This window comes from Erigeron canadensis, chromosome 2 (genome assembly GCF_010389155.1).
Source record: "Erigeron canadensis isolate Cc75 chromosome 2, C_canadensis_v1, whole genome shotgun sequence".
Classification (NCBI taxonomy): Eukaryota; Viridiplantae; Streptophyta; class Magnoliopsida; order Asterales; family Asteraceae; genus Erigeron; species Erigeron canadensis.
In genome coordinates this window covers 720,311-736,535 of record NC_057762.1, presented here as the reverse complement: position 1 = coordinate 736,535, position 16,225 = coordinate 720,311, and the positions used below count along the sequence as shown (strand labels likewise).

Genomic DNA, 16,225 nt, shown 5'->3' with positions numbered 1-16,225 from the left:
TGGTGTTCACCATAGATGAATGAGCAGAGTAAACCTCCAAAAAGGGATAATTGACAGTGTGATGTGTGTCGTGTGTCGGTGTTATGGTGAGGTCTCAATTATCTGATGGGAGATGTCAACAGACGTGAATGACATTGTGAATAAGAGATTGAATTATCCATGCCAAAACCAATCAAGGTTGAACTGTTTTGTATGGTCCTATTGTCTATTTAAGTTATTAATTTTAGGAGTCATCCAAGGAAGAAACTTGAATGTGGTAAAATGGAAAGCATTGGAGTCAAAGGAAGCATGGAAGAGAAACAAAAATGTGAAGACAAAAGTAATGAAAAGACTTCACATGAGAAATATGGCAAAAAAAAAAAAGGAAAAAAGAGAGAAGTCACATGGGGACCATTCATCATGGTCCATGGCTGCTACTAAGATGGTGATCATACAATGAGACCGGCCATCATTAACAATTTTCTTTTCTTATGTTCTAATTTGTGAAGAAACTCCTGAAAGTACTTGTGATTGTGTATCACAGTCTCATCTCTTCAAGATGAAGTTGGTTCATGATGTTGATCTATCACCGTGTGGTACTTGTGATGTTGTAGGTTGACTGAAGAAAGAAAACTCATTCAAATGTACTGTTCAAAGGCAGTGGTAAAAGATCTGACCAGATCTCGGTAGGCCCTTTGATTGAATTTGGTTGAAGGCAGTTGACATGGTATCCCATCTATGGATTGATTGAGTTTAGTTGAAGTTTAAGGGCCACTTGAAGGATGTTCGAGGGCTACATGAAGACCAGTCAAAGACGAGGTTACATAAATATGGAGGTATTGTTCAAGAGGGGGAGTTTAAAAATAGTAGCAAGCCGTACTCGACTATGGTAACAGAATACTGGCTGCACATGGCTAGAGAAGAATGAAGCAGCATAGTGCATGTCAAAGTCATATCCACATGACAGTATTTACTTGGTCTATTTTGTGTTTATTTTGTTTAAATGTGTAGTTGAATAAGTCACGAGTAGTGGTCTTATTTTTTAGGTTAATTAAGCTTACTTCATGTAGTTAGTGCATCACTGCATATGCACGTTTATTTTAGTTTCATGTAGGTAGTGCATAACTGCATATGCACTGTATTTGGGTTTTATTCAATCAAAATATTAGAGTAAAATATTGTGTGTTCAAGTTTAGTGATATTTGGAAATTGGAATCACTCCGTATTCTTAAGTGATAAGACATGGAATGAAAGCTCATCCGTTGACAGAAAATCAATCACATAATTTAGTCTCCCCTACAAGAACAACAGGGTTATTTTGACGAATAAATGGAGTTTTATAGAAAACCAAGAAGGTTAATGGATGAATGATGGAGGTCAAGCTTGTAAATCAACTATTACGTGTACAAAAGACAGTTTAATTGTCGAAATGTTACCTTACAACCTAGCTGACTCTTGTTCGATCAGAGATACAGTTCAACTTATCGATCATACAGTAGATGTTGAACACTATGACTCAAATATGAATTGTGGCCACTACTAATGTTAGACAAGATCCCTCCATATAACAAACAATGGAAACCTAGCCAAAAAAGTTCTACTCTTTCTTGATCCTTCATAAGTGCCTTCACATTACCTTTGTTATTAGCCACTGAATTTATAGTCTCAAACCATCCTAAATTGCTGGGATCTTTAACTGTTTCCAGAAAACCATTTCCATGAACTAAAAAATTCCACACCTTGGGTGTTACATCACTTATACAGTCTAAAAATTCCCTGGAGATCTCAACCACCTTGTCAGGATCTAAAGATTTAGCTTCAAACATATCAATCAAGCCACATTTTGAGCAGCATTTACTACAACTTTTGGGAATGTCTAGAGACACCACTAAGCTTGCAGCAAGATTTAGTAGCGAATCACCAGCACCGATCCAATAATTTGAAACGGATGTAATTAAACTAGATTCATTGAGAAAGAGAATATGGGTTGAAAGTGCAAGTAAGAAAGAATATGCAGAACTGAATCTGATCATCTTTAAAGCATCATCATCATCATCATCATCATCATCATCCTCCATTGCAATTGCATGGACTTTGTACGCTGAAGCCAAAGTCGTGTAGGCATTTAATGACAGACGGTTTTGGGGATGTAACCTAATTATGACTTGTTCATAGTGGAATCCGTTCAAAAGGACATCCTCCAGCTTTTTGCAGCAAGATTCAGCATCACTGGAAGATAAATAATCATCAATAGCATCATCTATGTACTCTGTAACTTTTTCTAGTCCTACACACTCCAACATCCTCCCATTGGATACAAAACTTTCCTAAAATAAAAAATTGCCTTAGGGAATGTCCATAAGTGATCGTAAGAAGCAAAAACCGAAAAAGGGAGCCCTCATTCTTACTTGTAGACGCAGGTCAACGAAGGTTAAAGGAACTGCAACACAGCGATGACAGCCACAAGCAAATCGATACTTGGACCACAATTCTGATTGCCTCGAATCCTGGGAAAAAATTAGTTATAAGCTCTTGGTTTTACAAGTTGAAAAAAAAAAATCCATCATTGGGTTATGATGAATTGTTTGTTACCTTTGGTTGTAGTAAGTCTGTGTACGCAATTGTTACCTGCTCACCTTTCTTTATTGCTTTTATGCTTCTAACAACTAATCTAGGACCACCACAAATCTCCTCCAATCTTCCTATAAATAATGCATACACAATTCAACATCCAAAAAAGATAGGGTCTCGGAAATTATTTACGTACCTTTTACCGCATCAGAAGAAGATGCCGGCATAATAAGACACTGTTGTACCCCAGCAGTGTGATTGGGGGGCAGGAAACGGTAGCAGGCATTGGGAGAACAACTATGATTAATCCAGGAGAAAGGAATATTGTAGAGAGCAATCCCAACGGATTGACCTATCCTGTCTTGGACCTCCACGGCATTGGTTATGACCAAGCACAGAACCGCCTCTTCCAGTAAATAGTCTTTAGAAGAATCCAAAGTGCAGTGGTCTCTCAATGATATGGCTGCAGCCATTTCCCTAGCCCCGTTTTGGATTCTGGTGGAGAGGTCGTCATGGTGGAGAAGTAGTAGTTTGTGACGATTGGTGAGAAGGCCACAGACTCTATGGTAGTTAGAAAAAGAAGAAGAGGAATTGATTTGGTGAAGCAAAAGAAGAGCGAGAGAAAGGTCAGATGAGACGGGAGAGGAGAGGTGTTGGGAGGCAGAGGAGAGATAGAGGGGATAATGAAAAGAAGAGCATCGAGAAGAACAATAATAGAGATGAGGAAAAGGATGATGGGGATGGGGAGGAAGAGAAGAAAAACAAGAGGAGCAATGGGAGGCAAGGAAAGCGTGATGGAGTGAATACGATAGAGGAGAGAGTGGTGGGGTTAAGTCTTGTCCGGCTCCTCTTATGTCTGCTGCTCCCACGATCTCCATATTTCCATCATCATCAGCATCATCCACGCATTCCTTCCTCCTAGCCATCCTATCAAATTTAGAACAAAGATGCTACAACACTTCAATAATAATAATAATAATAATTATGTTCATAAACAAATAGTACAATCAAAAGTGTGGTTTGGATTAGTGGTGAACACTCTAGCCTCTGGAGACGAAGGTCAGAGGTGAGAGGGTTTGATCCTCATCCCATGCAAAGGTCGTTGGTCCTATTATACCATTTACGTATAACCTGGAAATTAGCCTCTCTACCTTGGTAGATATAAAGTCTGTCTACATCTTAACCTCCCCACACACCGTCGAGGTATTGGTGCCCAAAACCCGTGGAAGACAGTAGTGGGCAGTTCCTTCCTTTCTTTATGTTCATAACAGATACAAATACACAAATAATATTAACTTGATTCTAGTACAGATGATAATAATAATAATACGAAATATGAGCTAAATTTTCATCCCCTTTCAGTTCCTTTCCTTATCCTTAGAACAGTAATAGGGTTTGAAAGTCCAGCAATTAAAGGGGCGAGTGCAGTCACTCAACCAACGCACTTTAAAACAATATATCTTAAGTAGAAATGACACCTGTCTCAATCTTTAACCTATCCTGGATCAAGAAAGAAAGACCTCTTCTTCTTCTTCTTCTTCTAATTAAAATGATTGATTGATCTCATCAAGGGAGTTTTCAAGCCAATCTATTAAAATGTTTATCTGATCTTAAATATTCACAACACAAATAAAGCAGCAAGTTGCTAGTAGTAGTAGTAGTAAGTAAATGGAATCTGTGAATTGATGCGGTGGGACATTAAAATTAAACTACCTACTGACGACTGATGATGATCAGTAATATATAACAAAGAAAGACAGAGACATCCTAACTAATTAATTAATTAAAATTAAATAAGACATACATAACCGAAGTCGCCCTCGATGATACTTACAGAGGTTGCCATTAGCCCATTACTGCAGCTGCTGATTGATAACAAACAAATACTGTACATTGGGGTTGTTTAGTAGAATATTTGGTGTTTAAGTAGCATAGCCTTTGCTGTTAAGAAAAAATAAATAAATAAAAAGAGTAAACCAACTTTTTTTCATTTTAATTTTACTAAAAAAATATCAATTTTATCTAAATTTGACAAAAAATTACAATCATGATCTGTCACTCACACGTTGTTAGTTTTTAGCCGTTAATAAAGATACGTGCAACAAATGTGAGGGTAAGATGAGTTTTTCACCTTAATAACGTCCTAATATATTAAGTTAATTACATTTTTCATCCTTCACGTTATGAAGATTTTCACTTTTTATCCTTTTAGTCCACTCATTTCTCCAATGAAATTTTGGCCAATAAACATCGTCTCTAATTGACGTTCATACTTTACCTTAAGATCTCAGGATCCATCCCCGCTGGGGACAAAAAATAATTCCTTTAAGCTACCCGTTACAAATGAAGCTTAGACCCATATGTGAAGTTTAAATACGTGAGTTCGATCCTTCGGTTGTCCAGATCATGTGGGGATTAGAATGGAGGTATTTTACCGGCATCATATAGCTTATACGGGGTGGGTCGATGGATATCCAATTATGGTATCGGGGCTAGGGTTCCCCCATTACCCTTTGTTCAACAAGTCATCACCTTGCCATATCAATAAATTCTGATAGAAATATAAATGGATATGTGGAGCAGATTTCGGACACACCATCTTAAACCAACATAGTTAACGGTGGCAACCCAATATCTGATCAGTTCTCTGTCATAATCACTTCTTATCACCTCCAGCACTTCCGGCCACCCTATCCTCTTCCAACTACCCTATCCTCAAACAAAAAGCAACAAGTGGTGGTGTGGCAGTGATGACCACCGCATACCACCACTACAAGTAGAGCCTAGCCTTCGAATAACCACCGCAAACCACCATTATGGGTAGAGTCCGACCTTCAGATGACCACCACAAACTACCATCACAGGTGGTGTCCTTGATGGTGGCTGTGATGTATACACACACACACACACACACACACACATATATATATAGACAAACTACCCCCTCCCAAAATTTAACACTCTACCTTTAAAATCTCTAATTTACCCTTTTAATCTATACTACCATCAAACACTTTATTCCTGAAATTCTAAAAATACCCTTAAAAAACCCCTTACGTGTGTCTCTTCCCTTCTCTGAAGTTGCTCACATAGGTGTACCCAAAAAACACATGCGTTACTGAATTTAATAATTAAGCTCACTCTAAAACAACAACGGCGGTTTGCACTTTCAGCCGGACTAAGAAATACGTTAGTTGAATCATAATTCCTTTAAGCTACCCGTTACAAAAGAAGCATAGACCCATATGTGAAGTTTAAATATGTGGGTTCGATCCTTCGGGGTGTCCAGATCATGTGGGGATTAGTTAGGAGGTATATTACCCTTTGTTCAACAAGTCATCACCTTGCCATATCAATAAATTCAGATAGATATATAAATGGATATGTGGAGCAGATTTCGGACACACCATCTTAAACCAACATAGTTAATGGTGGCAACCCAACATCCGATCAGTTCTCTGTCATAATCACTTTTTATCGCCTCCCGCACTTCTGGCCACCCTATCCTCTTCCCACCACCCTATCCTAAAACAAAAAGCAACAAGTGGTGGTGTGGCGGTGATGACCACCGCATACCACCACTACAAGTAAAGCCTAGCCTTCGAATAACCACCGCAAACCATCATTATGGGTAAAGTCCGGCCTTCAGATGACCACCACAAACTACCATCACAGGTGGTGTCCTTGGTGATGGCTGTGATGTACACACACAAATATATATATATATATATATATATATATATATAAATATATATGTGTGTGTGTATAGATATGAGTAAATTACAATTTTCGTCCTTAAACGTGTCAAGTTTTTCATTTTCAATCCCTCAAGTGTAAAGAAGAGAAGACATTAATGCCCTCAAACTTGTTGCACATGCCTTTATTAACGGCCAAAAACTAATTCCGTGTGAGGGAAAGACCACGATTGCAAAATTTTGCCAACTTTAAGCTAAAATCTGATATCTTTTACATTTAAAAGATTGATAGTGAAAAAGCTGTCAACATGATAGGTTAGGTACTTTTTTATTAATTTCATTAAGTCCTAAACAAACGAGACCTTAGTTAAGTTATATAGACATTTCATATTGATTAATTAGCAGAAAAATAAAATAAAAAAATAAATTTTTAATGTCTCTCGTGTAATTAAAAAAAAATTACATTTTTTGTTCTTGAAATTGACAAATTTTCTGGATATTATCCTAAAGTGAAGAATTACAGGATTCATCCCTAAATTGTAAAAAAAAAAAAAAAAAAAATTCACTGCGACCATATGTTGCCTATTTGGACCGTTAAATGAGCGGCGAATCTGTCATTTCACCATGTTCTCTTTCATTAACACGCTTTTCTCCTTGTTTTCCTTTTTCAAACCTAACACACTAAAACCCCAAAAAAAATACATCAATTGAAAAATTATGTTTAGAACTCAAAAAAAAAAAAAAAAAAAAAAAAAAAAAAAAAAATTCTTAATGGACGGAGAAAACCCGAAACCCACCAAGACCAGCGAACTTTGGACGAATCACCAAAGTACTCCATGAGGCTCGAACCTCTTAACTCTATCTATGAAGCCCTTACATAAATGATAAATGTTTTGGGCCAAAAGAGAATACGAGTATGTCCCTGTTATTTTTGAACAAAGGGGACTTCATGGTCTAATTATGCCTAAATACAATATATGCATTGGAAACTATTGAACTGGACATGTGGGAAATACTAGTTAGATTGATGATGATTCATACTCTATGTAGTCGATTTTGGTGGTATACCGGTGGTATTTCGGCTTTCGGTCCTCCACTGGTATACCGGTATAGATTTTTGTCTACAATTTCGGTACCGAGATTTTCGGTCAAAATTTCGGTGGTATTTCTGTGGTATACCAGTTTTTCAGATTTTTTTTATTAAATTATTTTTGTCCAAATTAAAAAACAATATAAGAAACACTAAAATTTTGAAGTATTAACACTATTCTATCAAATATTGACACTTTTAAGCTTGATTTTGATATTTAGATTGAGTATTAACTTAATATACTTGCTTTTTGTGTGTATAATTGCAATCTTTTTGGTATATATATAATTTTATATAACATTTTTCATAATATTACGATTACCGAAATACCACCGAAATAACCGATATTTCAAATACCAATCCTAGACCGAAACACCGAAATTTTGGTCCTTAAATACTTAGTTCATACTACAGTATGAATAAACTTGTTTAAAGGAATATGGATGTTGGAAACATTGAAGAAGCTTTACACTATGTTAATGAAATGAAGGACATGGGTTTGGCGATGAATGGTGTTACATGTAATTGTCTAGTCAAACTTTACACAAAAGTTGGGTGTTCAAATGATGCAGAAGAAGCCTACTTGTTTATTCTTCAAATTGTATGATTTGATCTCTACACCGAGCGATTAATGGTAAACCAAGAAATCTTTGAAATATTGAGAAGAAATCGGAAAGCTAATGAGTTTTCTTATGCCATGATGTTATGTATGTACAAGAAAATTGAGAGTTTTGAGGAAGCCTTCGAAATTGCAAAACAGATAAAAAAAATAAAAATTGAGGATATTGACTGATTAATCGAGTTATAATCATGCTTTTGGATTGTATTTTTTTTTTTCCTTTCTTTTTTTTTTTTTTGATTTTAGTGGGTTAGATATGAAAAAGAAAAATAACAAAAAGAAAAGGTGTTAATTTTAATGGTGAAATGACAAACTTGCCTCTCATTTTACAGTTCAAATAAATGGTGTTTGATCGCGGTGTAAAAATTGAAAAAATTTGACAATTTTAGGCATGAATACTGTAATTTCTTCACTCTAGAACAATATCCGCATATTGAAATGTTTGGCCAAACAATGATTTTTTGTTTAATATAAAACATTGAACAAAAGATGTTTTTAACCAGCCATTGACTCATAATAACTGTATACATGATTTGTGAATGAGAGTTGGAGGTGATGAAGCTTGTCAAACACCAGAAACCGAGTCCAAACAACATCACCCAACCGAAATTTATCACCATATCCAAATTGGTTAAAAAAAACAAACTTACTATGCGTGAGTAGCAATTTGTAATCACATTTCCAACAGCCTAAAACAAGTAGCACTTTTGTAAATGAAAATGATATACATGAATGATGGAAGGCCAAACATCAATCAATGTTTAAAATGAGAAGCTAGCTGAAACATGTTGAAGGGGAGATGCAACCCATAATAGGGACATACTACTAGGTGTCAACTTTTAGTGTACCCGTAATTCGTTGGATGAGTTGGTTTGCTGTCAAAGCTCCTTCCTGAAAAGGATTTGAATTTACTCATTATTCATTAATTTTCAACTACAATTTTTTTTCCAAATGCTTATCATCAGAGATACATATATGTAATGACAAACGCTGAAGTAGATCTCTCTATTTTTAGTGAATGTAATCTTCAACATGACAAAAGAAGGAAGTGCATAAACTTACAAAACGGTCGCAGGGTTTTCCATCCTTAAATATTATGAAAGTTGGCAAAGCCTCAATGCTGTACTTGTTTGCAATCTCTGGATACTTTTCAGTGTCAATCTTCACCACTTGGATCGTGTCACCCATGGTATTACTAACTTCGTTCAGTATAGGACCCATAAATTGACAAGGCCCACACCTGTACATATCACCTTATATTTCAACCAAATCACTCAAAATATGATTTCGTTTTCACATACTAAGGAAATTAGCGAAACAGAAGATATCCATGCAATTATTGAAATCTAGCATGATATTTACACAAATCGGTCACCGCATACAGTTTTTAGCGGTTTCTCAACATTTTGGAAGTTTTGAGTGGTTTTTGGTGGTTTCTAGGGAGTGGTGGTGTGAGCGAAAGGGGGGAAGGTGATGAGTAACATTCTAATTGGGTGCGAAGTGACATAGCACTCTCTCACTGGAGCTCCTTACTCTTAAAATGATAGGCCCGCGGGGGTGGGTGGGTGGGGGTTGGTGTTTGAAGTCCTTTTGGGCTAGTTGGCCTTAGGGCCTGTTCTTTGTTTTGAGGAGTAACCCCATTCGGGTAGGGTTTACTCGTGCGTTACTCCAAGAAACCCTAACCTGTTAGATAGATAGATAGATATTAAGTCTATGCATTGTAATTCCCGGGTTGTATTGAACTTAATAAATTCCCTAGTTGCAGGTTGCAGCTGTGGATTAGTTCACACACATTGTGTGAGATTCCACGTAATTCTGTGTTCTTTATTTTCTGTTTTGCTTCCCTATTGTTCCTAACGGGGAGAAGGGGGGGGGGGGGGGGGGGGGGGGGGGGTATTAAATGTAATTATTTACAACATTGCACAACATACTAAGGGAGAGACATTTACCAGGTTGCATAAAAATCTACCAATACAGGCTTCTCGGCCTTTTCAAGTAGTTCATCAAGGGAGGAAAATGTCTGCTTCTTTGCTTGCACCTGATTGATCACAAATTAATCAGTTGGTTGCATTTACAATCACAATAGCATTGTGGCATTTTATGACATATACTAGTCTTAATGGCACATACACAATGGCCATATATAGCCTAAAATTCATATGCCTAAACATGCCTAATCAACTCAATTATCGACAAATAGTTCACTCTTTCTATTTCCTCATATTCACCTTCAATATTGCCATTCGTCTTGATCTACTTCTTAAGCATGTTTGGCAGATGAGTTTTAGTCATATATATCATTTTCGCTATATCTAGACTTGAGTTCCAGTGAGCTTAACAAAAAATGAAAGATTAACCACTAAACTTCAATGAAGAAATCTTCAAGGTGAAAATTTCTTCGCGGAAGCTGAGCAGGTAATCTTCAAATGAAGATTCAGCGCATGTGGCATAATTTCGGCATATTAACCAAATGAACATTGTGTTGGTCTGATCAAGGGCTAAGCCAATGAGGGACATATCATATCGACTTATTGGTAAAACTTTTTTTAAAGAACTCATGTAGCATTCATTGTTGTTAAAAGCGTACGCCCAGGCCGCCTAGGCGCAAGGTGAGGGCGAGGCAAGGGGTTCCCGCCTGAAATTCAAGGCCCAGGCCCACTAAGAATTAGGCGGCAGACAGACTCCTCTTTTCTATAAAACCCTTTGGTTATCCAATAAGCATATTGATAGCATGTCAGGGACTAAATCACGTTTATATATTGTTCCAAATATCAAAATCAAATCATGAACCAGATTATATCAACATCAAATCATCCTTCATCAACATATTCTCCCTACAACTCCAGGCAAGTTTTCTTCTTTTTTTCTTCTTAAAATTATTTTTTTCTTTTTTCTTTCTCAAAAGATTTTTTCAACTGAATCTTTCTTTCTTATCATCTCTTAGAGTCAATGAATCAAGGTGGTAATGTTTCTCAACGTCCTAAATCTAAAGACCCAGGGTGGAAGTACAACAAGTGGGCGTTCCCAGGTGACAAAAATTCGGTTCGTTGCAATTTTTGCGGGTTTATCAGCAAAGCGGGAATTTGTAGGGCTAAACAACATCAAATAGGAGGTAACAGAAATGTTAGGAACTGTGAAAAGGTCCCAGATGATGTTAAAGCTGAGCTTATTGAATACATTGAACGACAAAAAGCAAAGAAAATTAATGATGACTACCAAGATTTTGCCATTGATCTGGAAGATGGTGGATATAGAGATGATGAACCTGATGAGGACCAGGCTGTTGAGAACCAAAATACTCGGAACAAAAGAGCCCGAGTGGAGAAACCAACCAGTAGCAGGTCTAATGTGAAAGGACCGTTAGATTTTTTGTGACAAAAAGTAACTTTTTTATTGTTCCATTACAAACTGATACAGATTAGTTGGTTCTTATATTTGCTTATATTAGAGTATAATTGATATATCCTTTTATTTCAGAAAAAGCAAAAGGAAAAAAGATTCAGTCAAGCATAAATGATGCTTGTGAGAAAGAGTTGAGAGGTAGAACATGTCAGAAGATTGCAACCTTTCTCTACGAAGCTGGGATTGCATTCAATATAGCCAAAATGCCTTGCTTTAAGGAAATGATACAAGCGGTAGGAGTATATGGGCCACATATAAAGCCACCGTCATACTATGAACTGCGTGTCCCTTTGTTAGCAAATGCAGTAGGTAACGTCGATGAATGGGTGAAAAAACATAGATGAATGGGTGAAAAAACATAGATTAGAGTGGGAACAACATGGATTTTCTATAATGTTGGATGGATGGACAGATAGGAAGCAAAGAACATTGATAAATTTTTTAGTGAATAGTGCTAAAGGGACAGTTTTCATGGAGTCGGTTGATCCATCTGCTTACACAAAGACGGGCGAAAAGATTTTTGAGCTTCTGGACAACTTTGTGGAGAAAGTTGGCGCAAAAAATGTTGTCCAAGTTATAACCGACAATGGAAGTAACTTCAAGAAAGCTGGTTAGTTGTTTTTTATTAAGTTTTCTGGCCTTAATTTCACTAAGTTACTGATTTTACTTATATCCTTTTAACTTACTTCTAATTGATGATTATTGTAGGCCCAATGCTCATGGAAAAGCGGCCACATATATATTGGACACCTTGTGCTGCTCACTGTTTAGATCTTATGCTTGAAGACATCGGTAACATCAAACAAGTGAAATCAACAGTTCAGGAAGGTATTTCTCTTGTGAGTTACATCTATAACCATACTACTTTGCTAAGCATGATGAGGGAGTTTACAGAGAACAATGAGTTAGCTAGATGTGGAGTTACTAGATTTGCAACAAATTATCTCACTTTTAAAAATTTGCATAGACACAAAAATGCTTTGAGAAATATGTTTGCTGATGAAAGATGGACCAAAAGTAAATTGTCTAAGGAAACAAAGGGGAAACGAGCTAATAATATTGTTTTCACCCCTACTTTCTGGAACAATATCACTTTTAGTATAAAAGTGATGAGTCCAATTGTGAAAGTGCTTCGCCTAGTTGATAATGAGAAGAAACCAGCAATGGGTTACATATATGAAGCCATGGAAAGGGCTAAGCTTGCAATTAAAGCTGCTATAAACCAATAGCAAGACGAGTATGAGATTATATCGGACATAATAGACAAGCGGTGGAACTCTCAGCTTCACCATCCGTTACATGCATCGGGTTATTACTTAAACCCGCAATTCTACTATTACAACAAGGAAATTGAAGATGACAAAGAAGTGGCAGCCGGTTTACATGAATACATCATGCGGCTGGTCCCGGATAAAGACACACAAGATGCAATAACGAAAGAGTTGCTTCAGTGGGTTAACCAAGCAGCTTTCTTTGGATTAGCACTTGCAAAAAGGCAACACATGAGTGTACAACCTTGTAATAAGGCTACTTATTTGTATTGTTTCTTTAATTTAATGTGACACTAGAATACTAGATTATTAGTCTATATTATGATTTGTACAGCTGAGTAGTGGAAGCTCTTTGGGAAAGGTACACCAAATTTACAAGATTTTGCAATTAAAGTGTTGAGCTTAACATGCAGTGCATCACGATGTGAAAGGAATTGGAGTACCTTCGAGCACGTAAGTTTCTGTTCAGTTTAATATGAACAGCTTTAGAATACTTTATAATTATGATGTGACTATCAGTTTTAGTGACTCGTTATATGAGTTTAATAGTTAGTTGACAATATTTATAATTATGATCAGATCCATTCCAAGAAAAGGAACAGACTTGAACACCAGAAGTTGCACGATTTAGTGTATGTCAAGTACAACACCACGCTTAAGAATCGTCGTGACAACCTTGATGACTTTGATCCAATATTACTAAATGTCATTGATGATAGCAATGAGTGGCTAACAGGGATAATGGACGAGGATCGTGTTCACAGTGATGAGGATCTGACTTGGACCATGGTTGGAGAGGCAAGTGGGGCAGGAGAGCCCTCTAGAATAACAAGGTCTTGTAATGTACCTTCATCAATACCTCCATCATCAAGACCTACATCTTATGTAAGCTTAATTGATGATTCTGAGGAAGAAGAGCTCGACGCATTTGACGATGATGGCATGGCATAGTCCGTAGTTTTGTCAATGAACTGTTTTGGCTTAATGCATTATGTGTTATTTAGATGGAATTTTCTAATTTGAATGTCATTTGGTTTGGTTTTTACTTTGGTGCGCTTTTTTTCTTCCGGGCGTGCGCTTTTTTTGCGCCTCTCGCCTTCGCCCCGTTTAGGGTCTTTGCGCTTTGAGTTCGCCGTCGCTTTTGACAAGTATGGTAGCATTAGAGCACTTTACTTATCAAACAAAGTACAAGTACATACTTCAAATATCAAACTTACTTATGTTGAACGAATCTCGGTTTACTTGTGAGCTTAAACGAGCTTAAACGAACCTTCTAATTACATAATACATATATACAAAGTCATATAGTATAGACGTAGTTACATATTAGATAGTATTATATTATTATTATTATTATTATTATTATTATTATTATTATTATTATTATTATTATTATTATATATATACAGGTATGAGTGATATAGCTCAAAAATAGCAAGGCCGGATCAAAGTGGTTAATAAAACCCTTGCCTCTGGAGATAGAGGTAAGGGTTCTATACTCATGTCTTGCAAGGCCTCATGTCCTTTTCTATCTTATATAAAACCTCAGAGGAGCCTCTCTTAAGGCTTCCTCTCAACCTCCCCCGTATTTAGACCCAAAACCCGTGTAAGATGACATTTGGTGTTACTTGCTACTTTTAGTGATATAGCTCAAAACTAATATCATCATGTCTTTAAATTTGAGCTTAAAAAATTAAATTAGATGTAGAAATAAATTCATTTACTAAACAAGCCGAGTCGAGCTGTACTCAGAAGGCTTGGAGGTGCCTCACCCAAACGTGAAAAAAGCCCAAGGTTGGGTTCTGAATGTTTGAAATATATAGATGAAATTTCATTCTATCTTGGTTGGTTCATCATATTGAGAGGCTAGGCTTAATGTAAGATGAGAATACAATACCCCCTAAAAGATTAGAATCACCATCATCAATAAACTAATAATTAATTCAAAGATTAATAATAGATAGGAATACGATGATGATTAATAAATAATAATTAGTACCAGAGTAAGGGGTCGAGGTGTGCGATGATGACGATTAGGGAGAGTCAAAGAAGATGAACGAAACTGAATCTGCCAACAACACAGATTTGAAAGCCCCCTCGAAGAAGCCAGCAACGTTTGACGGTCGAAGCTCCTCTTGTTCCATGTGGCGACGCCGGCTGCTATGCTGGTAGTACTAGTTGCCATCGGAGTTGTTGAAAGAAACCAAGAAACAAAATTTGTTTCTAATCCAAATCCCTCCCTGCCGACCAAATTGTGGATTGGTGGATATTTATATACTCGTATTTTTTTAAGGGTTTATGGCATACATACAAATGTAACCACCTATAACCAAATGGTTATGTAATGTAGTGACTTATTCATGTGTCTATGTAATGTATGCACTTATGTTTTCTTAGTTATACTATGTAAAATATGTATGGACTTTACATAATATAGCCAAAAAAAATACATAGGTTCTTACATTGATTAACCCAAATAAAAAGAGCCTTACATAGTATAGCCAAGAAAACATAGATGCATACATTACATAGCCACCTGAATAAGTCACTACATTACATAACTATTTGGTCATAGGTGGTTACATTCGTATGCCATTATCTCTTTTTTTAATGGCAAATACAAATTTTCTTTTCCTAAGTTACTCCAAATATTTTTGTTTAATTCAATATAAAAAACAAATTCCAATTATATGTTTTTAGAAACAAAGAGAATGTTAACTTTGAGTTTTATTTTGAGGAGATAAGAAAAGAAAGGGTAAATATTTTTAGTTTTTGTATTCTTGAGTTTTTGTTTTAAAAGAAACGGAAGGGAAAGAAAGGGAAAAATAAAGTGTTTTGATCCTAAAACTTTCTTGCCACTTTTGGCAAGATTTGAAAGGAAAAGTGGTTAAATTATTATTATACCCCTCAAACTTATATAAAGGTTTTAATTACTACAAGGCTATAAATGTAAAATTATATCTTTTTACCCTTTCTATTGCTTCCCTTTTAAGACTCCATTCTTGAGTTTTATTTTGAGGAGATAAGAAAAGAAAGGGTAAGAAATTTTTAGTTTTTGTATTCTTGAGTTTTTGTTTTATAAGAAACGGAAGGGAAAGAAAGGGAAAAATAAAGTGTTTTGATCCCAAAACTTTCTTGCCACTTTTGGCAAGATTTGAAAGGAAAAGTGGTTAAATTATTATTATACCCCTCAAACTTATATAAAGGTTTTAATTACTACAAGGCTATAAATGTAAAATTGTGTCTTTTTACCCTTTCTTTTTCTTCCATTCTAACTCAAGAATACATTCAACTATCAACTTTCTTTTCTTTTCTTTCAACTCGAGAATGCCTCTTTTTTATGTAATTTTTTATCCTTTCTTCCCCTATCCAATCTTCTCCTTTCTTTTCTTTTAATAAAACTCGAGAATACATCAAGAATACATTCAACTATCAACCTTCTTTTATTTTCTTTCAACTCGAGAATGCCTCTTTTTTATGTAATTTTTTATCCTTTCTTCCCCTATCCAATCTTCTCCTTTCTTTTCTTTTAATAAAAACTCGAGAATACAGTGTAAGAGTTGACAATGAAGGCTAAATCAACTTGTTGGAGTCATCC

General features: G+C 36.1%; 2 protein-coding genes across 4 annotated transcripts; both read right to left on the bottom strand.

Moving 5' to 3' along the window:
• Nucleotides 1–1,365: 1,365 nt before the first annotated feature.
• Nucleotides 1,366–4,460, bottom strand: LOC122588448 (protein SET DOMAIN GROUP 41). 3 transcript variants are annotated; one of them, XM_043760566.1, is made up of 5 exons: nt 4,385–4,460; nt 2,747–3,477; nt 2,572–2,681; nt 2,388–2,486; nt 1,366–2,306 (listed from the first exon to the last, which is right to left on the bottom strand). In XM_043760566.1, exons 2-5 carry the CDS (start codon nt 3,474–3,476, stop codon nt 1,461–1,463), a joined length of 1,785 nt encoding a protein of 594 aa, XP_043616501.1. In that variant the 5' UTR covers nt 3,477; nt 4,385–4,460; the 3' UTR covers nt 1,366–1,460. The 3 variants fall into 3 exon arrangements, with proteins under 3 accessions (XP_043616501.1, XP_043616500.1, XP_043616502.1); XM_043760565.1 differs by having other exon boundaries at nt 4,355–4,426; XM_043760567.1 differs by lacking the exon at nt 4,385–4,460 and adding an exon at nt 4,029–4,167.
• A 4,089-nt stretch (nt 4,461–8,549) lies between these two features.
• On the bottom strand, nt 8,550–14,880 carry LOC122587488 (thioredoxin Y, chloroplastic). The gene is made up of 4 exons (XM_043759674.1): nt 14,627–14,880; nt 9,904–9,992; nt 9,017–9,194; nt 8,550–8,845 (listed from the first exon to the last, which is right to left on the bottom strand). Exons 1-4 carry the CDS (start codon nt 14,810–14,812, stop codon nt 8,780–8,782), a joined length of 519 nt encoding a protein of 172 aa, XP_043615609.1. The 5' UTR covers nt 14,813–14,880; the 3' UTR covers nt 8,550–8,779.
• Between the last annotated feature and the right edge of the window lie 1,345 nt (nt 14,881–16,225).